The 25,661-nt window shown below is 37.6% G+C and overlaps 1 protein-coding gene across 8 annotated transcripts in view; it reads left to right on the plus strand.

Annotated features, from left to right (window-relative positions):
• The window catches only part of NAALADL2 (N-acetylated alpha-linked acidic dipeptidase like 2), a 400,688-nt gene that overhangs the window by 242,124 nt on the left and 132,903 nt on the right, over positions 1-25,661 (plus strand). For all 8 annotated transcript variants that reach the window (XM_030954170.1, XM_030954173.1, XM_030954172.1 and 5 more), the window contains 2 exons: positions 723-842; positions 25,119-25,269. In XM_030954170.1, coding sequence (XP_030810030.1) covers positions 723-842; positions 25,119-25,269 — 271 coding nt within the window. The remainder of the gene's footprint in view (positions 1-722; positions 843-25,118; positions 25,270-25,661) is intronic.

The raw sequence follows: 25,661 nt of genomic DNA on the forward strand, positions 1-25,661 counted from the left end.
CCAGTGCTTGACATTTAAAAATAACTTAGAACTTGTTCTATATTTTCTTGCAGAGTCCTAACAGAAGAGCTGAAAATCTTCATGTTCTAAACACTTTCAGATCGAAGTGACTCTAAATAATTTGACAAATATGTATTAATAGAAAACTATACACTATCAGAGCATAGTCTGTTATCACTGTAGTTATCTGAGTATAATGCTTGGATAACTGATGGATTAAAATAAAATACTTCAGTAGTTAGGTAAGATTGCTGAGGAGTCACAAAATAGAACTGTATTGGTGGGGTTTGTGCTACCTGTGTATTTCCAGAAGTGACCAGTAAAATCTCTCATTCCCTGAAATACTTCACAAGACTGATTATTTTTAAGAAAATAAACAGGAGTGAATTAGTATCCTTTACACAGTTTTAAATAAATTCCTGTAGCTAATGAGGGGAATGTCTTATCAGAATCAGAATTTCTTATAATCGCTGGGAAAATAAGGGGGGGTGTTTTATCATAGGTTATGAATTGTGAATTAAAACCACAAAAAAATTATCTGTCACATTGAACTTTCAAGATCTTTGCTATTAGAGATATTGCTGATTAGAAGTTGGGGTAAGGCAATTGCAGGACTCTGCTGAGATGCTTGTGCTTGTGCTAAAAACTTTGTTTCCATGCAAGGAGCACTCTCAGCGATGTGTGGCTGTAACTGTAGCCTGAATTTTGTGTCCTCTTTGCAGGCAGAGCTTGTTGATGTCCAGTATGGGACCGTGGAAGACCTGATCCGGATTCAAGCCATCACAAACGTGACCAAAAAAATTGCACTTTTGAAGCTCGGACAATCACCTCTGCTTTATAAGGTTAGTTACACATAGCTCAATTATTCATTTGGTGGGTTGGTTTTTTTTTTGCTTGTTTTTTTTCTGTTTCAAAATACAAAAACAAAGAGTTTCCCGTTTTCCTCAATAAGTCAGCACTTATTGACATTTAAATTCTTCCTCCATACTCACCACTGTCACTCTGAAGTACCTTTTATATGTTAAGAGTTGTTTATTTTTCTGTATATCTTGCAGTGCCCCAGTACTCTGCTGTATTTTCTCTGGGTGTACTAGAAGCCTTTTGACAAAGAAATCATTGAAAGAACTAATAAAGCAGAAGGGATTGTGTCTGGAGAGGGTGTACATGGGTGCACGTGTATCCATGCTCTCCAACCCCAGCTCTGGCAGAGAGTACAGAGCAGGAGCTCATTAATCCACTTTTGCACTAAACATAATAAACCACTCAACATGTAAACCACATTTAGACTCTAAACATCCAGTAAGTGCCTTCTGTTGCAAATATCTTATAAACAAAATTGCTGGTTTGACTTTCAGAAAATACAGAAAGTATGGTAGCTGAGTAAATGCTTAAACAATTCACTCCCAATTCACAAAAGCAATTATAAAAGAGCAGTGACTCCAGATCTTGCAGTTAAGTAAATTGGGACCTGCTCTGTTGGCCATTGAAAGCACAGCCAGGACTTCAATACAGATTCAAAAAATAACCACTTAATGTTTTTTTCTATAGGAATAAGATTTGTCTCAATAAAAATGCCATTTTCAACTGAGTAGCTTTAGCTGTTTGTTTAAATTATTTAGATGCAATTTAATTATGCCTGCGAAAGGTCAGTTGTCATTGCTGGGACTCGGTTGTTGCCCATCATTTCCAGCAATAGATCTGATCCTGCATTTCACTGCTGACAAAGCCAATGAAACAGCAATCAGGGCTCATAAAGCAGGGATTTGATAAAGATGTAAAGTTTGCTGTAGCAGCACTGTCTGTGAGATGGACTTTTTACCAATCTGTGTTCCTGTGAACACTCACTGTGTCTGAGTTACCGAGCAGCCTGAAGGAGAAGAGGAAACCAGAAGGTGCTGAGGACGAGGCACATCTCAGGAGTTTTTTGTGTGGGTTGGCTGTAGCCTGGTCCCAAATATGGCCTGTTAAATGGCTGAGGTGCATTAGCTACATTTCTGGTGCTCCAAAAGAATCAGTTCTGCACATTCAGAGTCTGTTACACAGCACAAACCAAAGTGTGCTGTGATCAGGAGACTGACTCAAATGAGTGCTCAGGGCCCGAGGTAAAATTACAGCCACCCAAACCTACTTCCCATGTTCTCCTCACAGAAGATTTGCCATTTTTCTTGAGCCTGTAAACTACCCTTTTCTAGAATATAATTTGTGTCTCTTTGGCAGTGGAATAATTGTAAGCTTTACTTTGCTTGTAACTATCAGTAAAGGTGTAGAAAGATTATCAGAAGTAGATTCTCCTTTCCTAAGGAATATTTGATGTGAAATATTGCCTTAAACTGCAAGTCGTGCTGGTTTAAATGAGCCCAGTATCTCTCTGCTGAATCCACTCTTTGTATCTTTTTCTCTCCCTTAATGTTTATGTTTCTGTACTTACTGGGTCTCACATTTCTGTTTCAGCTGATACTTCCCTCTCCCTATATTTTCCTTATCTCTGCCTTCCATGTGCTTGGTTTTACATCACATTAAAACAGAGCACTAGTTCATAAGAGAGCTGTGGCTATATAAACATATATACTTACTGGGTTTCTTTCCACTTTTTGTATTTAACTTGTATTTTTCATGTTAATTTCCTTTAATTTTTTCATTATTATTACTTTATATTATGCAAGTATCTCACTCTGGATTTGAATCTTATTATTATAGACCCTGCACTGAGGTTCCATCTTCATAACAGTTTCTAATTATGTCTCTATTTTTCAGTTGTATCTCCCTTGCACAGTTATGCTTTTTGTCTTTCTCTCTTTACTGCTGTTTTTTGTGTGTTTTTTTCTTTTTCTATTTTCCCCTTTTGTGTATTTAATTTGCCTTTTAAAAAATGTTTGATTGTTCTTTTTCTCTCTGCTGAGTCCTTTGGAAAAAAACCTGAAAGAAATAATAAACTACTGCTGGCAGAAAAAAAATCACCATGAAAACTGAACAACATTTCTTTTGTTTTTACATCATATTAAGAGAAAGGATGTGCTGTAGAAAAGAACTTCATGTTCAAGGGGCTAATTTACAGAACTAAGTCCAAGTGGTGGAAATTTGAATATTTGGAAATATAGTTATATAAATGGCAGTATTTTTGCAGTGTAGATTTAGTTTATAGAGATTGGATAAGGTACAAAATTGGGGGAGGATTAAGGTTGAAAATAATTTGGAGCTTGTACTTTCAGTCTTTCAGGCTGTGCCCATCTCTCATATCTTTCGACACTGAAAACAACAGAGTTCAGAGCTTGGAATAATTTGAAATTTGAATGTACAGGGAATTTGGAGTAGGCAGAAAAGCCTGAAGTTAATGTGCTGTTAAAATATGCAGTTTCGTCTTAAACATGAGTAATTCTGATTAAATTCCGTAAGGTTCATAAATTTAAGCTGCTTTGTGAGAACAAGATTTGCAGAAATCTGACCTGGAGTTATTTTTGCAATGGGATATGATTTTCAGATTTCACTGGGAGTGTTGTGTTTCTGTTCCACTGGATCAGAAGGTGGTTTCTGGTTAGGGGGAGTGAGGGGGGCAGCAGCCCTGGCAGTGGCACAGAGACACATCCTGATGCCTTAAGCTGGACCTTTTCAAACAAAGAATGTGTTACCTCAGCCACATCATAAATTACAGCTACAAAGAGAAAGAACATGGACCCTACCTTTACAGCAGGGTATCCACAAGAGCAGTGACTCTGGCCTGGGAAAAAACCCAAAACAAAATAAAAAAAACCCAAGTAGTTTACATTGCTAAAAAAATAAAGAAAGAAAGATAAAAATGTGTTACATATTTTATATATATAAAAATATCACAGTGGAGCAGGGGTTTAGAAGGGGTTTTCACCATTGTTAGGGCACTAAGATCAGTTAGAGAGCAGGACTTTATTATAGATTAATATAAAAATGAGGGAAAAATATAAAAATGAGGGAAAGGTAGAAATGCTTCAAGGAGCAAGCAAGAGCATTGCAAAGGCAAAATCCTTTTCAAATGCAGCTGAAAGGTTCAGAAATTTACTACATCCAGCACCTGGAGTGGCAATTTCCTATCGCAAGACAGACTGAGGCAGTGGGCTGAGCTGTGGGGCACCTGGGGAGCACTCATGTGACAGGGAACTTGGCATAACCAAGTCTTTTTGGTCTCATTAGCCACAGTAATTCACAGTGCTGGAAAACTGACAGGAGGAAAAAATTCAAACTGTTTCAACAACTCCTGAAGGGATCTTGTGACTAGTCTGAGACACTTGTAAGATCTGGATTGTTGCTGAATAGAGAGGGGGCTGGATTAAGGAAGAAGAAAAGTTTTCTTAAGCAGGGAGCTGAAATGAGACAAACGTAGAAGAGAAGTTTGGCACAACTTCTGGAAGGAATTGCCATGAAAATTGCCACGTTTTCTCATTCCTTGAGATTGAAGGTGTCTGTCTCCTGGTGTCCTGGCTAGAAGGAAAATTTGTGTTTTGGTGGAACTCTGGTTATTGGGGTCACTGGTGAGGTTGAGTAGCCAGTCACAGGAGGTCAGAGCAGACTCCTGATGTCCTTGAACCAGGAGGATCTATAAATGTGGCTGGTGAAAGATGGTGAGGTTTATTACCAGTGATTAAGCAAATCACTCATGTGGTGTGGAGCACCTTCTTGAGAAAAAACACCTTGAGCTGCCCACTGTGTTTGTAGACAACTTATTCTAATTGTGCAAATGTATGGTGGCAGCGATTGGCAAAAGCACCTTGGCATCACCCCCTCCTGTGCCCTGGAGCCCATCTGAGTGTGTGCCACTGCTCTGAGCATGCTGAGGAAACCAGAGGAGGCTTTTTCAGGGAGAACTGCACGGTGGTTTCAATAGCCAGCCTCTGGAAATGTCATTACCAAATTCAATTTTTGAAAAATGTTGTGTGTCTTGATCATGATTTAATCTTTAGGGGTTGCAATTCGTGAAAAAACCATAATTTTTGTCTTAAATTAACTTTTAATAGAGTAACAAAAGCCCTGAAGGCCAAACCACTTCATCTTTAAAATGTGCACATATTAACATTTTTTCCACATCCATTAAATGAAGATGTTGTTCTACTGTGTAAATATCTGTATTTATTTTAATAATTTACTGCCTTCATAAATATTCATAAAATTGCCTTTTAACTGTCATAAAGTTTAAGAATGTGGAGGCCTGGATGTTTATGCAGAGGTTATTGGCAGACCCTCACAGATAAGGGTTTGCTAAATAGAAAATATTAAAGATTCCCAGAATATAGGTAATTTGCAAAAGGGCTTCAGTTTAACAACTGTGTTAATTTTAAATAAGTTTACTTTAGAAAAAGTAATTTAACTTTTCTACAATGTCTACATTGTTTATTTCCTTGTTCCCTCTGGTACATTTTATGGCTAGCACATACATTTGTGAGGATGATAGTTTGCATTGTAAATCTCCATTTAACGAGGACCCTCCCTTTCCTTCCATCCCTTCCTCCCTCCCTAGAGATACACAAATAAATGTGTGTATGTTTATATACATATATACAGTGTGTGCATATAAATATACAAATAAAAACCATGGTAAAAAACAAACATTTTAAAGGGAACATAAACACTTGATATGCATTTCATTATTAAGGCCACTGGGGTTTTGGTTGGGGTTCTTTGTGACCTTTTTTGGATGGTAGAATTTTTTGGAAGGCTCCTAAAGTCTTTATATACACACATTTCCCCATATGAGTGCCATGGGACTTTTAATGATATTATATCCCTTCCTAAAGCCCTTCTCAAAAAGTCAAGCCACAGATATAGGCAGCATAAATAATAATTATGGAAACATGTAAAACTATACCTGGGGATCTGGATCTGAAGGGATTATCTAGTAACATCCACTGGATGTTACAGCATTCTGTTTTTCAGGTTTTCTCTAATTTACCACCCTCTTAAAATCTCATCTCAACTCCCAAAATCCTGAGTTTCTTTTGATAGTCCAAACTGAATTCAAATTGTTGGTGCAGAGTTTGCTAAGCAGCCAGTTTGTATTTCTACAGGGTATGCTAGTTCTTATTTTGTCTTGAAGGAAGTGGCTTTGTGATCCTTTTTCCTTAGCCTTTGTCTCCCCTGAATTTATCAGAGATTCTCTCCTTTGAGTTAGTTGCTTTTATTCTTTATCCTTTTTCTCTTCCCCCAAGGACTAGATTTAGTGTACTCGTGTTCTTAACCTTCCCCTTCCTCAAACAGCCTCTTTAATCTGTGAGATTTCACACAGTCTAAGGAATGGTCCCTTTGCATTTCTTCTCTACTTCCTACATAAGCAGATTCTACCTAGGCCTTCAAAAAACTGAATAATAACAATAATAATAACAATAATTTTATTATTATTATTATTACTATTAATGCCCAAAAGGTGTTAATGTAATTGAGGTTGCACACTCATCAGTCCTGTGTTTTGAATGATTCTTTCTGAATATCTTTCTGATTTTTGATTCATGGAATCTTGCAGAAGCTATTTTGCTGTTCAGTGAATACTGAAAAATTTTATGTTTGTTTCGAAGACCATTGGCCTTTCTTCATCAGAAAGTGAGACATTTAAGACGTTGGTAGACACAGTTGTCATATTCCTCTTGCTCTGACTGATAGCAGTGCTTTCATGTTCCTTTTGAACAGAAGGAACAAACCATAATAGTTAGTAGGAGAGACCTAGAGACATCCTGCCTCCATATCTTAAATCTGGTCTGGGTTGGCTGGACTAAGAAATGCACCCCAGCCCACCAGGGAAATGTACCAGAGTTAAAAAACCAAGTCTCTCTGCACACGTTTATGACCTAATGCTTCGTCCTGAAGTCATATTTTAATTCTTTATTGGAAAACTTAGTTTAAACATAGCTGAGTGAAAAAATGGAAAGTACCAGTTGTGATACATTTTCCCCTCAGTGTGAGGTACTGTGGGAAAGAAAATCAAGAAGTCCTTCTGACTTGAGAAATCCAGAGTTGATGACTAAAAAGCAGTCAAATAGGAAGTCCCAAACAGTGTTTTTGTATTTCTGATTGGAACCAAGTCACAGTGAGCTCCTGTGTTCAGTTCCCTGAAGGCTGTTAGTATCCACAGTAATTTTTAGTTGAGCATGTCAATTTTCCTCCAACTTCATCCAGCATTTGAAGGATGATGTACTGTGACCTGTGCCACCTAAAAGTGAAACAGAGCCAGTGCAGTTATAAATCCAATCTGTATCTGTCCACATGAGTATGAAATAGTTGACAGAAATTTGCTCTCTTATCCCCTTAGTCAAGTGCACTGCAGTAAATTAAAGAGGGAATTCTCACTCCACTTTTTACAGTAGAAATGGGAAAAAGTAATTTGCCCTTGTAAGCAGTAAGAAGAATATAAGGGGTGGGGTAGGGGAAAAGCAATTGATGTCTGGAAGGAAGCATAATTACAGCACAACTTGTCAATATTCTTGAGTAATTAACATTTTGTTTGCATCAGTAAAAGGACTTCTGGTTATTAATCATTTCCTTTTTGCTTACAAACCCCTGGATTTGATTGCATGGAAGGAGAGGTGTACTATTAGCAGTGTAAACAAAGGGGAAATGTAAGTTAGTGACCACAAGTAGGTATTGATTATTCTGCATTTCTGATGCCACACAATTTTACCTGAATGTTTTGAGAAGGCACTGCTGGTTTGCAGGCCTGTGTTCCCAGCTGTAGTTCCTATTCTCTCTTTCTCTTCTCTGTCAATACAGAAATTTCTGAAGTCCTGCTGGTGAATCAAACACTGAATTCTTCCTGATTTGACTCTGTGCATAGTCCTTTAGGGTTCCTTTCAGTAACCCTAAACACTTAAATTTCTCTTGGGGAAGTGATTCTAAATATTCATATACTCAATTGGCTGTTTAATTGCACATTTGCTGCATGTATTGAATGTATCCTTTGAAAAATTAGTCCAGCTCCCATAATGGATTGCTCTTCCCTGTGGGGAAAGTGTTATAGGAGATCTCCTCCTTTTAGTGCAGTAAAATTGAGTGAGACACTAAGTGGCTTCCATTCAAACATGGACAATGGCCGACTCATAAAGAATTCATTGTGGGGTCTTCTGAAGCCCTTATCTGATTTTAGAGGTGTGAAACTCAAGCATAATTTTTCTATTTTATCAAGCCCTTAAAAAGTGAGTAGTAAATGCAGTCATCCAATTTACTGTGTGAGTGCTATGTCCTGATAAATGGTGCAAAGTCAAGTGAAATGGATTTGCTGTGAGGCAACTGTTCTGAAGCAGAGCTGAGCAAAGATATCCATTGCTTCAGTTTGTACCCTGGATCCACTCATGATCAGCTACTTGTGTGCAGGGCAGTGGGAAAGGCCACTTCGTCTTCCCTTCAGACAATCCAAACCTTTTTAATTTGCTCTTCCTGCAGAGCACTTGGTCATACTTCTGCTTGTAGTCTTGGCCCTTCTTTTGTTGCTTGTGTAGGGAATTATTTTTCCTACCCAAGCTGCACATTGAGCTGCTCTGTTGCATTAGTTGAGCTTGGATTTCGCAAAAGGGCCATTGGCAGACAAATTATCTGGGTTGTTTCCCAGCTCATGTGTTTCCAGCACATTTCAACAGCAGCTGAGTAAGGAGGAAAATAAAATTGAAGATCTATGAGCTTTGAGGAGGGATGAGGGATGAATGGATAAAATCTCATCCTGCCAGGACAGATCTACCTGACTTTGGGTTCTTTCAAGGTGTCAGCCACTGGACTGGGTGAAGCAATGCCAGAAATCTTCAGAACTTCCCCCTCTAACAGCTCTGCAGAGGAGAGACAGAGACCAGCATGGTACATCCTGCTTAAATTTGATATTTTCTGGAATAGTGATCAGAGGAAAAGGTCATCTTTTTCAGGCAACGAGTGTTATATAAGTACTGCCCTCATTCTGTAATGGGTTTGACTTGTATGGCATGTTCTATAGTAGCTGCTGGTTTCTTATTTTATTAAGAAGAAGTTATGATTCTTCTCTGACATTTTATGCTCTTTTAAGTCTTTTCTCCTCATTTCAGAATGCTTCATAGTAATCAGTTTATTTACATATCTGTGAACTGAGAAACTGGGTTGAAAGGTATCAAAAGTCACTATTCGTGAATAAAGTATTTATGTAAAACATGATTTAGGAGATTATAGAAGTAAAAAGTTCTATTCCTAGAATCAGTATTTTATTTCATAAACCAGGATGTCACAGATTATTCAACTGAAGAATGATTTTCATGCCTTGTGGCTCTTCAGGATTTCCAGACCTTGGTTTGATTTTTGCATTGGTTCTGTGCTTTAGAGACTCAACTCTGAGAACTTCACAAAATCAACACTTGTGATTTCTGCATGCAAATGTGAATTCTGCCTTTTCAAATACACCTGTAATTTGTCACATGATCAGAATGTTGAGTAGAAGCATGGACGTGCTGGATGCTGAGATCCAGTCTTTTCATTTGCATCCATGGAACCAGGGATATTTATTTCTATTTTACATTCTATAATAACCGGCCTATGGATTTTTTTTTCTTTCCCTGGGATTACTTAAATTGCTCCTTTCAGATTTGTAGTAGCTGGATTTTGTGGAGCATAGATGGCTAAAATATGTAACTTCATGTCCTCCCTGGAGAGGGAAGAGTTGGCTTTTAGCATTAAATTTTTAAATTTTCTCTTTGACTGCATAATGCCATGGAACACCAAAGTCAAAATTTTACTCTTAGCCATTTGGGCCTCTTGATGCCTGTGCATGAATTTGAAAAGAAAAACACCAAGTCCATCATTACAAATATAATTGGCACCCTCTTTGCAAGTACAGCAATAACCACTTGGAATATTTTGTTTCGATTGCCAAAACATTAAACTAACCTTCTGTGCAGAAGGCAATTCTATCACAGTGAACATATTTTCACTTAACAGGAGAAGATTGTGCCTTTCAATATGAGAACTCAGGCATTTTAATTTCCTCTTTAGGTCTCAGTGAATAATTCACAAACACCATGTGCAACAAAGTTAGACTTACGTTGTTTTCTCTTGATCTAGGCCTAACAAAATGTCAGCTTCCTTTATATGTTATCCTGCTACATTCTCATGTTTTAAAGCGAGTTTGGTTTTTGTATTTGGCTTCTGGGGTTTTTCTTTGTGCTTTTTTTTTATTTTAGTATTGAACATGCTCTTCTGAGAGCAATTGTCCATATTTGGAGTTGTCTCATTCAAGGTAATTGATTGTTTTGTTGGGTTTTTTTGGGGTTGGTTGGTTGGTTGGTTGGTTGGTTTTTTGTTTGTTTTTTTTAAGCATCGATTGGGATGCTTTTTGACATATAGAGTCAATCAGGGTTGTTGCAAATAAAAAGATTCTTGAACTTCTTTATGGTCATGGGGAAAGAAAACAAGAATCACATGATCACAGTCACTGGAACCTTTAGAAAAAAAAGTTAGGGCCTCTTTCCTTGATTGACTTAAGGTGCAATTTTTCTTTGTTTCAAATTTCACATCACTTGTGCACTTCAGATTTCTCCAAAAATCAGTCTCTTCGTCAGATAAAACACCCTTAACCAAACAAACCCAAACTCTCACAAAGCTGCCCAGGAAAGCCTTGTAATTGTGAATAACCACAGAATGTGCATGGGCTGAGATCTGTCAGGGCAGCTCAGTTATGTGGAGATGCAGGTAATATTTTAGATGGAGGACAGATGTTTGCATTTTGTGAAGGCTGGAGGAGTGCCTGCACTGACAGCTGAACCTGTTATTTACCTTTTCCCACTGTCAGTTATTATGCAGACACAAGAATTCTTAGCACACAGCCTCAGAGGTGACCTTGAGGTGACCTAGAGAGACCTCCCTTGCAATAAGATGGAAGCATATATTTCACTTCTGAGTCAATCTTGGTTTTCCCTGGAGTGGGAATTGACTATATTGCCTCTTATATCAGCATTCAGTTATATGTGATGGGTTTATGTTATAAAATGTCCACTGGGGAACTGACCTGACAACTCATTTCAGTCAGGCCTCCACTGTAATCTCAGAGGAAAAATGATAACATTTAATCCACTTAACCACCTGGGTATGTCCTGTTCCTGTTTCTCATATTAGAGAGTATAACGAAAAAAGCAAGGCCAAATCTGCTAGTTCAGGCCATTCTTGGATTACAGGCTGAGGAAATCTTTATGAGACATTAGTGTTTAATTAGTCTGGAGCATCTTTGTAGAAATTACTGCCCCTTACCATGGTAAGGTGCTGCAATGTTCCTTAAAAAAGAGATACAAGGAAGGCATTTGGAATCCATTAGGAGAGCTGGGATCTGGCCTCCTCTTCCTGCCTAAGAACAGTCCCAATCCAAGCAGAATGTGTATTTTTTTCTTGGTTTGAAATACCTGAGAGAAGTCCAAGTATATTATTTGCACAGTGCTTTGCACCTGAAGCACCTTTCTTTTTGAGAAAGACTTGAACTCTTTGGAAGTGCAAAGTGAATCTTAAAGTTTAATATTCTAATGAGTTATTAATTTAAAGGATAATTTACTAATTTTTATTATTTGCTAGTATACCTGACTGGATGAACTTTGATGCGTGCACTTTACAGATTCACTGAAAGTTGCAAGGACAAAATCTGACATTGTCACTCAACGTGCTTTGTTTTCTTTGAAGGTGAAGTCATTTCAAGGCATACAGAAAATTCAGAAAATAAGATTTGCTTCTGACCTGCCAACAGTGCAGAATTGTTCAATACTTGGTGATACCAGTGGTAACAGGGGAAGAGTAGCTTAAATTGCCTATTTTTCCCTTTTTCTGTTATCTAGCAAACAGACTAAAACTACAAGTATGTTATTGAGTTTCAAGAAAACCTAAGTTTTCTTGAATTCCAAGTCCAAATTAGCTTGATAATAAAACAGATCTTCATTCTCAGTAAAGAGATCAGCTTGATGCAGTGAGGTTTCCAGAAGAATATAGAAAAACACCACTTTATGTTAAAGCACATTAAAACTCCCTTTATTTGATATAAAAACCATACATAAATGTGTTGCCCAGTACGTTTTACAGAGCAATTCCCCTTCAGCAGAAGTAGCCATGGGTGGTGTTTGGTCAGGTGAAACTCTCACATGACCATAAGGTCATGGCCATCACATGGCACCAGTATTGTTGAGATGCTGTCACCATGAACTGTCATGGTGAAGTGCACGCAAGTCTCTCATCCAGATTGATCAGATGCTTAGTCTTCTATCAAGAAGTTCTTAGTGACCAGAAAAATCTCTGCTCCTTTCTTTCACTGTGAGAACATCATGCAAGAAATGCCCTCTGTCAGCCTGATATCCTTCCTTGGCACAGCTTGTGCTTAAGGGAAGAGGATGGGTTGCAAAGCAAGTAGGAAATAATATTTTTTCTCCTGGTATTACTAGAAATTGCAATCATAGGTGTCTTGACTCCCTGAAGTGGAGGATATGTCTGGAGCAATTTAATTATAATCATGACTGTTCTGTGAAATGGGATATTTCAGTTCTGAGTCTGTTTATCTCTGCAATAGCTTTTAGTGATGAGGTCCTCTATGTGGATACTTAAACATTTCTTGATATAGAATTGGACATTGGAAAGCAGGTATATAAAACTCTGCTAATCCTTTACCATTTATTATGAGGGAAAGAAAAAAGAAAGAAAGATGCACAAAATATTCCAGCTTCAATCTAAATCTGAACAGCCCAGAGTAACTGATGTAATTCTGAAGGTACCACCTGCATGCTAAACATTTGTCTTTAAGGGTATTAGAAGGAATTTTTTTTTCTTGGTCTCAAGATTAATGAACAGTATGATGAATTCTTAACAAATCTGTACTCCTTAAAAAACACCCAAGCAAATTTTAAGCTTTTATTCTATTCCTGAATTAAACTAGTCAGTGTCTCATGGTCAAGGTATGTTACACGATGATTTGTTTAACCTATGAAGATGTTTGTAAATGATGGGGAAAAAAATGTCTTTAACATTACTATAATCCTGTTCTGTAAGTAGACTTGAAGAGGTAAAAAACCCCAACCCAACAGAAAACATTGCCCCTCAAAAGGGTGTTTCCTAGAAAAATTCTCTTATTTTGTTGCAGAAAAGATCTTAAATGGTAAGCCTGGAACTTAGCATCAATTACTGTGAGATGAAATTGATATAAATATTAAGACAGCCTTCGAAGTGTTCAGTTGTTTTCTAATAATCAAAGATTATCATACTGGGAGCAAAGAGTTGTTCAGGGGTTTACTGTCACAGCTGCCTCTTTAACTCAGTATCTTCATGGAGTGGCACATGAACAGATCATTCTCCTCAGAAATCTTGTGTGAAAGGACAGTTTAGTAGATGCTGGCAAAAACTCAAAAAGTTAAATTTGATTTTAAAACCCCTGTCATCCTGCTCTAAGTATCTTAACTGTGTAGGCCCTTGTTGGAAAGATGAGTATTAGTTAGTCTCTCTGTTTGTTTAAATCACGTCTATCTCTACAATTAACTGTCTTTGTGTACATTGTCTATTTTAGGATTAACCTTTAGTATTTGCAAACACAAAGAATCATAACAATTATGTGTATATTATTTTTCTATCCCCTGAGAGAATCACAGAATCATTTAGGTGGGAAAAGATCTTTAAGATCCTCAGGTTCCCTATCCAAACCCACCACTAAACCACGTCCCCAAGTGCCACACCCACACATCTTTTAAATCCCTCCAGGGATGGTGACTCCACCACTTCTGGGCAGCTTTTCCCCAATGCTTGATAACCCTTTTGGTGAAGAATTTTTCCTAATATCTAATTGATACTTCCCTGATGCAATTTGAGGCACTTTCCTCTCATCTAGTCCCTTGTTATTTGAGAGAGGAGACCAACAAATAAAGGTCAGGAAGCCTGACTTTGAGTTTCTTACCAATTAAGGGTTATTGACATTGAGGGTGCTACTTCGGTGTGAAGCTGATGCAGTTAAATGCAGGCTTAGGCATGAGGATTTCAGTAACTACCAATTTTCTAAACAGAATGGATGGAGATGCATTTTCCATTAAAAAATGATGCAAAAGTAAGCTTGCCCTGTAACCCTGAACTGGCTTTCTTTTCACCTTTTTAGTTAGAAGCAATAGTAAGTACAAAATTAGTCACCACTGTCAGTCGACAAAGAGAAGAAATTAATGTCTGAGAACAGAAATTTCTGTTTGTGGAGGTTTTTTTTTCACTCTGTCTCTTTTGCAAACTTATTGCAAGAGAAAATGCTTGTTCTGAACTTGGAAATATTCCCTGATTTTCTGTAGATTTCTGTCCTGTGCTAAACACCAGGGCCTGTGATTGTGGTCTTCATTCTGTGTCAGACCATTCATTGATTACTTTGACCATACATTCATTCCTGTAGTGTAATTTGGTGTTGAGATGGAGCTTTTATTTGGGTTTTTAGGTTGGAGGCTTTTGGTTTGGAATTTGTTTGAATTTTTTGTTGGTTTTTGGTTTGTCTTTTTCTTTTCCCCCAGCGTGAAGTTGTATATTCTTTAAAGACTTTTTCTGCAAGTTCTGTCTTAGGAGTTACAGTGCTGTAACAGATGTTGATTGATCATGAGTTTTATTGTATTTCTTTTTCATTCATCTTCTAACTGCAGTATTCTGTTTGTCATTTAGAAAGTTTAGTGGAGTTCTAGGAGCTGTAAGTGGTGCTAAATCTTTTCTGTGGGCCCATCGGAGGGAACTGTGTTTTTAATGTACAAGGTTTCAAAAGATATTTTCTTTTGGTCTTTCCTTCCCAAAAAATTGTCAGAGAAAGACAAAAATAATATGCTGTCAATGACCTAGTTGAGAAGAGTGACAGAGCAAGGGTTTTACTACCACATCTTTCTTAACCACCCTTGTATGACCTTGTTTTGTTATTGGGATCTTCCTGTCCTAATCACTGCATGGAAAAAAAACTCTTGGTGACAGCAAGTTGGACCTATTTTTCAACTTTTATATTTTTCAATTTATTTTTTAAGACAGGAGAAGGACATAATTTTGGATTGATGTTTTGGAACTAATTGTAGACTGGTGTTACTGAAGAGGAGCTGGGGATTGTTGGTTTGGCTTTTTTTTTCCCCCTAACTGCTGGTGAATGAATGACTTTGTAGTGCTTTGTGACTGCCAAACTAATCCAGCTGCCTTCCCTGTTCTCATCAAGTGCTTCAACCTTGGACCTCCTTCATGTAGCTCTTTCTACTATTTCATTTTCGTGAAATGGGCTATTTAGTAGGTCACAGGAGGAGGCAGAGCTCTGTTTTACTGATGTGCTGAGTGGAAAGCAGTGGAAAAGAAAGGGCCTAGGAAGACACAAAAGCTGCACATGTTGGCTTTTTCAGCTCTTGTATCTTTTGTGTAGATTGCCCGCAGTTGTGCTGTACCAGGGTTATATATTAAGTGGTGCTTCAGTTTATTACATACTCCACTTTAAACCTTGATGTTCAGTAGGAAAGATGCATTCATGATATGTCCTGTGTAGCACAGTTCATGAATAAGTTCTTGTGGAAAAAAAATTCTAGTTTCTGAAATGTCAGTGAGGAAACACAATCAAGACTAGCCTAATTTTTAATTTTAGAATTTCTAGGGGGGCTTAAGAGTGGAAATCACTACTGATAATTTATAAAGAACTTTTATTGCTAAGGTTTGTAATAACTTCTTTAATATTTATGGTTCTTGAAATGACTTTATGCACTGGGGCACATTCTTTACGATCATTTCTTTTATCACTCCTAGTTTGTGACTGTTGTTCTAATAAGGAAGATAAATAAGTTCATTCTGAGTATTGATTTACTTCAAGGCATGCTAGCCAAGTAGTTAAACACTGCTCTTTTCCATAAATGAATCTAAAATATTCATTAACCAATTAATAATATTCAGTTTTCTTAGTTGATATATAGATATGCCTGAGGCTTACATATAGCACACTCTATATCTTTATATGTTCTACTTGGAAACATAAAATGAAATGAAATGTAAATTTAAAAGTACATAGCAACGTTACGCAGTCTCAAAAGAAATTGTTATATTACATCTAAGGCGTTATTTTAAAAGCATGAAACCTGCATGCAATGTAATAGACCAGGAAAGAGTTGAGCAGGGAGTATGTTTTGTACTTGACAAAAATCCAAAGCAAAAGGCTAGAATTTTCCAGTACTAGTAATTGGATAAGAATTGTGATAGTAATAAAATAAATGAATAGATATTGGTCTTGCTATGTTTTAACAATCTAACAATTGTGCTAATATGAAATTACTTGGGGCAGCAAATGTGCCTTAATTGCACATCTCTGACTAATTGCTGTGTGGGCTCTGAGAGCATCTGCTGATGCCTTGGTAGATCCCATACAACAGCTGCACTCTTGGAGCTGGAGAAGTCCTAATCCTACTTTTATCTTGGAGATAGAAGGATGGCTTGGGCCATTTTCATTTCAACACTGCTGACTTCCAGTGTTGGTACTGGAAAATACCTATTCCAGGTACCCCAAGGATATTTACATTTCAGTTGAGAAAAGACCATAGGGAGAATGAAGGTTATGAGTTTACCCTGCATATGAGGCACAGTGAGGGGTGTTTATACACAGGAGGTACTTCCCTTGCTCTCAGCTCATTTTCTCCCTTATTCTTGCTGATATTTCAAGGGAGGTTGGAATGAGATGAGCTTTAAGGTCCCTCCCAAACCAAACCATTTTGTGATCCCATGACTGGGGTATCTCCAGACTGGGAGCCTGCTGCTGGAGCCCAGAGTGAGAAGAAAAAGATTGCAGGGAGTTGAGAGCCCCCAGAGGTTGGGAGCAGGTGCCCCAAAGGTTTGTGGTGAGCAGGGTGGCTGCAGGCACAGTGGAGCTGCAGCCACCTTCCCAGGGGGTTACTGCTTTTTGTGGCTTTTGTGCCCTGCACAACGTGCAGAAGGGTGAGGGGAACCTGAAAATGCAGCTTTCTGTGGGAGAAGTGTCCTGTGCTGGGAATAATGTTTGAAAATCCAATCTGCTGATCTTAATTTTTCTAGTGGTAGGGAAAAAAATAAATAAGAAAAAAAGAATAAAAAAATTAAGGGGACACTGGCAGAATTGACTTTGGTCTCTGACTCTGTTGGCACTTCAGTGGATTTTGGATTAAAAGTTGGGTAGAATGCATAAAATCCAACAAAGGGTCTAATCAGTTTATTCTTGATGATTTAGCAAGATTATAATTATATCTTTGTGTAATTGTTTTTTGTATGATGGATCTTCAGCTTTATTCTCTCTGTAATAGAGTCTAAACATAGACTGGAATAACCATAAACATAATCAGAAACAACAGTTTCAGTGTGAACAGGGAAATGCTATTGGCTTTCTGGAGGTTGCTCATCTGGACATTCATACAGCCTGTTTCTTTTTAATGTTTACTGAATATTTAATGATACTTATTATGCATACAGTGTGCCTCTACATGCTTATTTAGAAGTGACTAGTATTTCCTGAAGATGTAGGAATGCAATAGCAATATGAAAGGCTTTGTATTATATACTCATCAAATAATGGAGCTTTTTTTTTCTGGACTGTAAGCAATTCAATTATTTTGCTTCTGAAATAAATTAAGTAAAGCTTATTGAGTCCAATCAGCCCTTGTTTCCAGGGAATTGTAGTTCAATTTCATTTTTAATTAGATTGAACATTGTGAATTTCTTAGCAGTGGTAAGCAAGATCTGTCAATAAAATATGCACTCAATTTGTATTAAAAGTTGCTAAAATCTAGTACAGGGAACTGGCAGTATATCTGGTTTATGTTTAATTGTCCAAATATCCTATTGTGGAAAATTCCATTTTTAAAAACTGCTGATGTGTAACAAATTACTTTTCTTTGATAAAACTGTATAGAAGATGAGCGGGCAGCAAACAGGAAAAAGTATGGGACAGAACATTCAGTTCTTGATAAGCTTAATAGCACATGTAGGAGCAGGATGTTAAAATTTTTTTCTGTGCAGTGATTAGAGAATTAAACCAAGATGATTTTTGGTTTGCAGGGGAAGTCTCCAAAGATTTTTCCTAAACTGCCAGAGCTGTCCAGAGGTCAGTGTGGGGATTTCCAGTCAAACCAGCACACAACCAGCTTGTGACCAGTGTCCATTGAGAAGTCTACTGTCCTTGGATAGCACTTACCTGGAGGAGGAATGTACTTAAAAATATAATGGATGCTAAGCTGATGTGCAAAGTAGGTCTTACCCATCAGTGCCATGCAGCCCCACTGCTCAAAAGCAGATTTTTGTGATTAACATTGTAAAGTTTCTTACGTTTCCCTTCTGCTTTTCTTCCCACAATCTGTAGGACATCCAAGAAATACTAAAGGAAGACTGTCTCTTCCCTAGAACTAATTTTCTGGATATTAAAAAAAGGACAAAATTTTGAAAATCAAGAATTGTGAAAGCCAATTTTAGTTTGGAAAGCAGTTACAGAAAATGTCTTAAATCTTAGCTGTGCTTGTCAGATTCTTTCCACAAATAAATGCACTTCATGTTCTCATTTCTCTGGTAGTAACTACATCAAAGTCTTAAGGTCTTGACATGATACAGAGCAATTCTTTGATTTTGTATTGTTCCTATATGTGTCACTGTATGGCAGGAATAGTTTGATAAATTCCTTTGCAATATGTTTTCCCCCTTCTAAGACCTTTATGGCAATAGCCTGTCATTTATGAGACCACTGTGTATGCATTTATAGCTGTTGGAAGTTTTATGCAGCTTAATCCCTTTCTCAGCCCTGTTTGTTCAATATAACAATGATGCCATTCCTCAGGCGAGGACAGTGTTTGAGCTGGAAAGGAAAGATGTGTTTCTTTTTATGGTCCTCATTAAACTGGCTGCATCCTCCATCCCTTTTACAGCCTTAGCACAACACCTTGAGGGTTGATCAGCAAAAGCCAAAACCTCTTCTGCCACCACCAAATTCCTTTGAACATCCCGCTGTGTTTGTGATGGGGAATCCTGGAGCATGATTAAACATCAAGTGCAATATTAAAAGTACAAAGTGAAACCAAACCTTACTTTGTTAAAAACTTGGAATTTGGAAGCGTGGTATATAGATGAAGATATGTGTATTTAAGTGGGTTTTTCCACCTTGAGTTTTGTTTTGCATTTCCAAATGCTCTGTATTACAGTAGGTAATAGGTAGTAGAAGGCAGCAGCATCTGATTATACCCACAGCATCTAAACCTTACTTTTCTACCCAGTCTGCTGCAGAAATAAAAAGATATTGTTTCAGTGAGATCTTTCAACATTTTTAAATGTACCATTGCTCTTGCTTCATAATTTTACATACTGCCAATTAGTCATATGAGATGGGAGATCCTTTCAGAGCATCATGATTTTAATTGGGACTTCAGCAGAAAAGAGTAATTAATAACTGTTAACCTGTCCAGTAAAGCTGTGTCTCAGATTAATGAATCATGTCTTTTGCACATTGCGCTATGAATTGAAAAATGCAGCAGTTAAAAACTGATTACTGTAATTTGTATAATTAATGCTGATCTTTGCATTGAAGTATAATGACAATAGGAGATTTTTAAAAACATTTATATATTTGATTTTACTCCGAATAATATGTATTAGGTACAAACATATATTTTTTCATGTACTTTTGATATCCTTTTTTTTTACTGATTCATTTTTCTTTATTTTTGTTTCCATGCTCCGTATGTATTATGGCTTTGAATATAAAATTCTGCATGCATTTTTGTGAGGTTTACCTGGAAGGGACAGAGAAAAGGAGACCACAATTATATAGAGATATAAATAGGATCTTGTTTCTTATTTTATTAATGTGTTATGTACATGATTTGCTTTTTTAGCACTGATTGTAATAAACAGTGAGATTGTGAATCTGCCCTTAGGAAGAGGAAGAGTTTTGGCCTGAAGTTACATGGAGGAGGTTGTATGTTAGAGTAACAACATGATCCCAAATTAACTTTGCTGTCAGCAGCTGACACTTAAAGGCCTTTGTTGTCTAATGAACAGTGATGTCATTTACACTTAGGCAGTCGTGTAAAATACAATCTTTACAGTTCTGTGTGCAGCTTTAAGGAGATTTAAGTAAACTGCCATTTTAAGTGTTAAAAAAAAAACTCCTTAAGACTCTGTAAATACTTGTAGCCAAAGCATATTTTATCTCTTTATTTAGGATTCTGTTACTTTGCCAGACACAGACATATTTTTGATATAGAAAAACCTTCAAGCACCTCTGAGAGATTTCAGTGAGCAGCCTAATATTATCTATTAGTGTGATTATCTGTGTACAGGAATGAGGATGCACTTTCAGTAGTGTGAAATCCATTTACATAAATGACTTCTGAAGATGAGAACTACATTTCTAGGCACTTTTGACTTCAGACATTAAGGTGTGCTTAAAGGGCTTTTTGAAATGTACACTTTTAAAATGTACTATCACAGTACATTATACATACCAATATAGAGAACTATTAAATACTGTTGTGCAGCTAATTAATGTTGTTTCATTTACTACTATGTAAGGATTGAAAGAGTTGAAAGCAGAATTAGATAAGAAAATGCCGCTGGATTTCTATTGACCCTAATAACAGTAGGGACCCTATAGTAAAATAAAGAGATCTGGATCTTTTTTTTTCCTAGCACTAAAATTTGATTTTAAAATCTCTCTACAAGTGGTGGAATGTGTTTGGAAGTTGCTATATTTTAAATCAAAATTTCCAGACACACTGCTACTTGTTTTGAGTAAGAATGGAACCTTCCATGATGGCAGAGTCACTTGCTATATAGAATTGTAAGCCAATGTATCTTGTACTGAAGTGTTTTATCTTAAATAATGTATCAGTCAATAAAAGAACAGGTTGTTCCATGGATTAGTGAACAGGTTTTTCACAGCTCTGTTTCTTGAGGCTGGATTTTGTGGTGTCTAATCTGTGGACAAGTCTCTGTATTCCTTTACTTCTGCCGCTCTGTCTCTTGATTTCTTCCATGTTTTTTCCCTCTTCCATTAAGGAATAATCTGTTCAGTTTTTATTAATGCCTTCTCAGTCATGTATTAAGAGCATCTGCCTCTTGTCTGCTCAAGATCCCATTTCCATTAAACTTGCAGGGAATATACTGAGATATTTCCTCCTGTGAAATAAGTTTTCTGTGCCAACTAATCAGTGGCTCAGTCATTTCTGTGGATCAGGACACATAAATGGACAAGCTTAGAAAGTGGACTTAGGCAATATCTGCAATAATAGGGCTGGTGTTGTACCTCATAAAGCACAAACTGCACTGCTGATACTGTAAACACCATGAGGGGGAGAATTGTTTGTGCAGTGGGTTCTCAGGAGGTTTGTCCATATTTTGGAACTACTTGTGAATATGGTGAGAAGAATTGCTAATAATGAGAAGCTATTTGAATATGCAATTAGCAGATTGATATAATCCACAGTTACTTGCATCATTTTTTTTTCCTTTTTTCCTGGTGCATTCATAAGCATTCTTAACCATCACTGTTAGGAATCATGCATTGCTACTTTCTAAATTATTTGTAGCAGGACTGTTGCTAATAATAAAAAACTGGGAGGGAAAACATGCCATGTTTATTTAATTATTTTTAAACATTGGGGTCTTGCTGGATCAGAGGTTCTAGAAACAGGAGATGCAGTGAGAGAATAGTGTAGGAAACCCTCTGTACTCATGGTTGCTGTAATCCAGGTGAGACCGAAGTGTGATGTGATTTTCTGCTCTTTGCCCATGAAATGACAGCTTAAACGTGAGCCCAGATGTGGCTCCCATGCACAGAACATCAGAGTAGAGCTGCTTCAGTCACACTTTATTTTCAGCTGGAAAGAGAGGGTACTGCTGGAACACTCCATGCCTCAGTGTGCATGTTTTTAATTTTCTGAAGCTCTGGGATTAGCGGGTAACCAGTCCAGTGTAGCCCCTGGAAAATAATGAGGGCTGATTACCTGATTGGTTTTGTGCTGTGTGGTGCTCACAAAGTGCAAGGATGGTCTCAGCTGAGAAGAAGAGAGCAGGAGAAAAGATCTTCAGAGAGTCAGACTTTGCACTCAGGTGGAAGATAACAAATACAGCTTGAGGCCAGTACCTGCTGCACTGCTTCCCTGCTTATCACCAGTCACTGATAGGCAGATTTATGCATGATGCTGGAGATTCTCAGAGGCTGCAGTCTGTTCCGTTTGGTAGGTTCTGTGATCATTAATATAACCGCTAATTAAGTGTTCATTCAGGTGCACACTGGCCTCAGTTGAGCTAAAACACATAAAAGCCACCTGTGTAAGGCAGTGGCCCCTGTTTCTTGTTGCTTCTTTTCTTTTTCCTCAGCAAATAGTCATGCTCAGCTTGCTTATATTGGACATGATATCTGCCGGTAGGTTTGTGGTCAAAGTCTCACAGTACAGCTTGTCTGAAATGTGGAGCAGGGAGCTGGGCGCTGTTACCTGTGTGCCAGTGCAAAAGGGAAATGTTTCCTCTGCCACACCTCAGAGATGGTGCAGTTAAAATGGAGAAGCAACTTTGAGTTTTCCCCTTAGAGCCAAAGAGAGTTCTATAGACTGTTGCAGTCTGTCTCTTCACTGCTTCAGCCATATCATCTTTAAAAGGCAATTTAATGGTGCCTGGTGGTGTGTAGAGTTTACAAGGCTAAACTGTCCCCAGGTACACAACAGGGCCTTTGGTAAAGCAGCAGGTGTCTCACATTAGGTTAAATTGAGTCCAGAATGTTTTATGGGGTGGTTTAATACACTGAATTGGAACAGTCACATTTTTTAAGGTAACTCTAAAAACTGAGGACTTAAACAGCCATAAATAACTAAAGGGTTAACAGTGGGCACCAGCATCTGTTTTCAAGGGTTCTGCTGTTTCCAGTTTGTTCTGAGATGTTTATGGCTTTGGGAGAGGAACAATGCATACATCCAAAATCATAAGGAGCAGATTTTGCTGTTGGATGATTTTGCAATCTAAAATAATCCATTCATTTGAATAGATGTGCACTGGTTTACCTGAAGGAATTAATCTACAGTCTTCTGCCTTGTAAAAAAAATGCAGAACTTTCTTTGGCTTCTCTGTGCTTGGACAATTTATGGCTGGTAAAGTGTTGACGTATTTAAGATGAAAATGGAATCAACAATGCACATTTATTGTTGATATAGTTGTGCTGTCACTGTTGTAAAGTTAAAAAGCAGCAATTATAGCTGAAATCTGAAAGCTGTTTTGTAATTTCACGTGTGACACAACTTCTTACTAGAGATTGTAACCATGGCAGCAGTGGTTGCTGCCCTTTGTGAATAGCAGATGTGTAGTTACTTTCACTAAAACTGAGGAATTCAATAGTTGCTTGGTTTTTTTTAAGTGCAACGTTTTTAAAACTCTTTAAAAAAAATCTGTATTTCCTGTTTTGTGTGGTACTAAATAAACCAGGGATTAATAAAAAGATACTGGATATGGAGGCAGGAAAAGGCAATAGTTATTTTAAATCCTACCTGTTACATCATTTAGCTGTGATGTGTCCCTGGTTTTCCCACCCTACTTTTTGTGCAATCAAATCCTGTCTGAATATCTGAATACGAGCATGAATTGAAAACAGAACAAAACAATAGTAAATGAACCTACCATTTGGGAAACCCCTATTCCTGCACTACATTTAAGGTCTGTAATATATTTTTGCATCTGAGCTAATCACCCCTCATTCTCCTACTCATCTGACTAGGGTTGTCTCAAAGGATCCCTTTTCATCTGTGGATTGCTTGTTTGTGTAAGATAGGTAGGATTAAGTGACTCACAGGTTCAACTTGCATCTGCTTATCTGAATTCAAGATATCTGAATTCAGACGAGTGTCAAGGTCTTGGCAAAGCACAATATTAGATATATTTACTTACAGAAATGGCAAATAGTACTTTGCTATTTTTAGCATATTGCAAATACTAGGCTGCTATTTTTATATTTTTTTCTGTCTTAGCTGTTGAGTGAAGCAGAACTGAACACCAAATCCTTATGAGGCTCAGACTGAATGCCATATATTAATGTAATTTACATACTTGTAAAGCCACAAAGAACTGTGCATAAACATTCCTTAATACCAGCAGCTAGGAGATAAATTGAAAATTATATACATACACAAGAAGAAAAAGAAGGTTCTAAAATGTACAAGGAAGAAGACAACTGAACTGAGAAAAAGAGGTGTAGTAAAAAGTCCTCAGGTTCCTGTGAAATCAGAGTTGTGTAGAAACATCATACACCTGCAGTCACTCCTCAGGCCATTTGGAGACATTTGGAAAGGCATCAGTACAGCAGCCCAGTGAATAGTAAGATAATTCTTAAATACCTGAATTACTTTTGTCTGAAAAATTAATATAGTTTCTGTATCAGTGAGTAGTTTTCAGTCAATTCCAAATATGCAGAGCATTACACAGAAATGTCATCTCATTTCATGGGAGTATTTGCCACATTACAATTTGATTTTGGCCATTTCGGGATGAAATCCTCTTATTTTTCAGTTCTCTATGAAAGAAAAACCTGAGGTTTTCCAGTCAGAAAAGCTGCTGCTGGTTATGGCACTTGGATGCTTTTGTCCTTGGCTTTGGGGAAGTTTGCTTGATATTCTGGCCCAGATCCGTGATATTTGGAAACTAATTGCCAGTTCCAACTCAAACTTTGATGTTCTAATGAGACAAAATAAAAGCTATTTGTCTGACAGGAGGCAGATCCAAACATTTGAGTAAGATAGACTGGAGTTTTAAATTTAATTTTTTTTTTTGGTGTTCTGTAAACTTCTGTTTTCTCTCTTAACTGAAGAGTAACTGTGCCCAGAAATCCTGATGGCACTGTAGGCAAATATTCAGTGTGTGCTGTGTCCTTGAAGAGGTAAACTAAGCAAGAACACCTTACAGATAATAACATGGAAAATAGGGAAGATCAACTAAAGACATTTTAGTGACATTATTTTCAAAACTGAGGCATTTTCAGGGTGGTGTTTATGTCATAGGAAAACCTGTTAAGGTGCTAGAAGCACTTTGGCAGCGCAGCTTGGCACAGAGCAATCTGTGGTGAGCACGTGGTGCACGGGAAAGCCTCTATCTCAGCAGTAATTTAAAAAAATTAAAAATTATGTGTTTTAACACTGTTGTTGTTAATGGCCACCTGTGTTGCTTTGTTCCCTCAGCTTTCTCTGCTGGAAGATGCAGGGTTTGGTGGTGTTCTCATTTACACTGATCCTTGTGACTTGCCAAAGACTGCAGACCTTGCTGACAAAGCCTTTATGGTCTCCTTGAACAGCGGGGGAGATCCATCCACGCCTGGTTATGCCAGTATTGGTAAGTACTGGTCAGGATTTAGTCACTGAATATGCATTTTAATTCTCTGCAGATTGTAAGAATGGGAGTTAAAACACTAAACCAAATCTTGCTGGAAAGAGAGGCTCTGAGTAAGGAAACGCTGTGTAATGCAGCATGGCTTAAAGGATGGAATCCAGTCTCAAAAGTGCTTTAAATTCTTGGCACAAAGTCTGCACTCTCAATAGTTTATTGTGTTTTGTATTTGGGTATTCACACACTGAACCATTATTATTACCTGCCTCTTTTTATCCCATGAACAAAAGCCAAGACCGAAGTACTGATCCAGGATCTGTCCCTACTGAAAGAATTATTCCCTTCATTCTGTCTTCCTCTTTCATAGTCTCAGAAATATTTGGTCAGTAGGTACAAGT

This window comes from Camarhynchus parvulus, chromosome 9 (genome assembly GCF_901933205.1).
Source record: "Camarhynchus parvulus chromosome 9, STF_HiC, whole genome shotgun sequence".
Classification (NCBI taxonomy): Eukaryota; Metazoa; Chordata; class Aves; order Passeriformes; family Thraupidae; genus Camarhynchus; species Camarhynchus parvulus.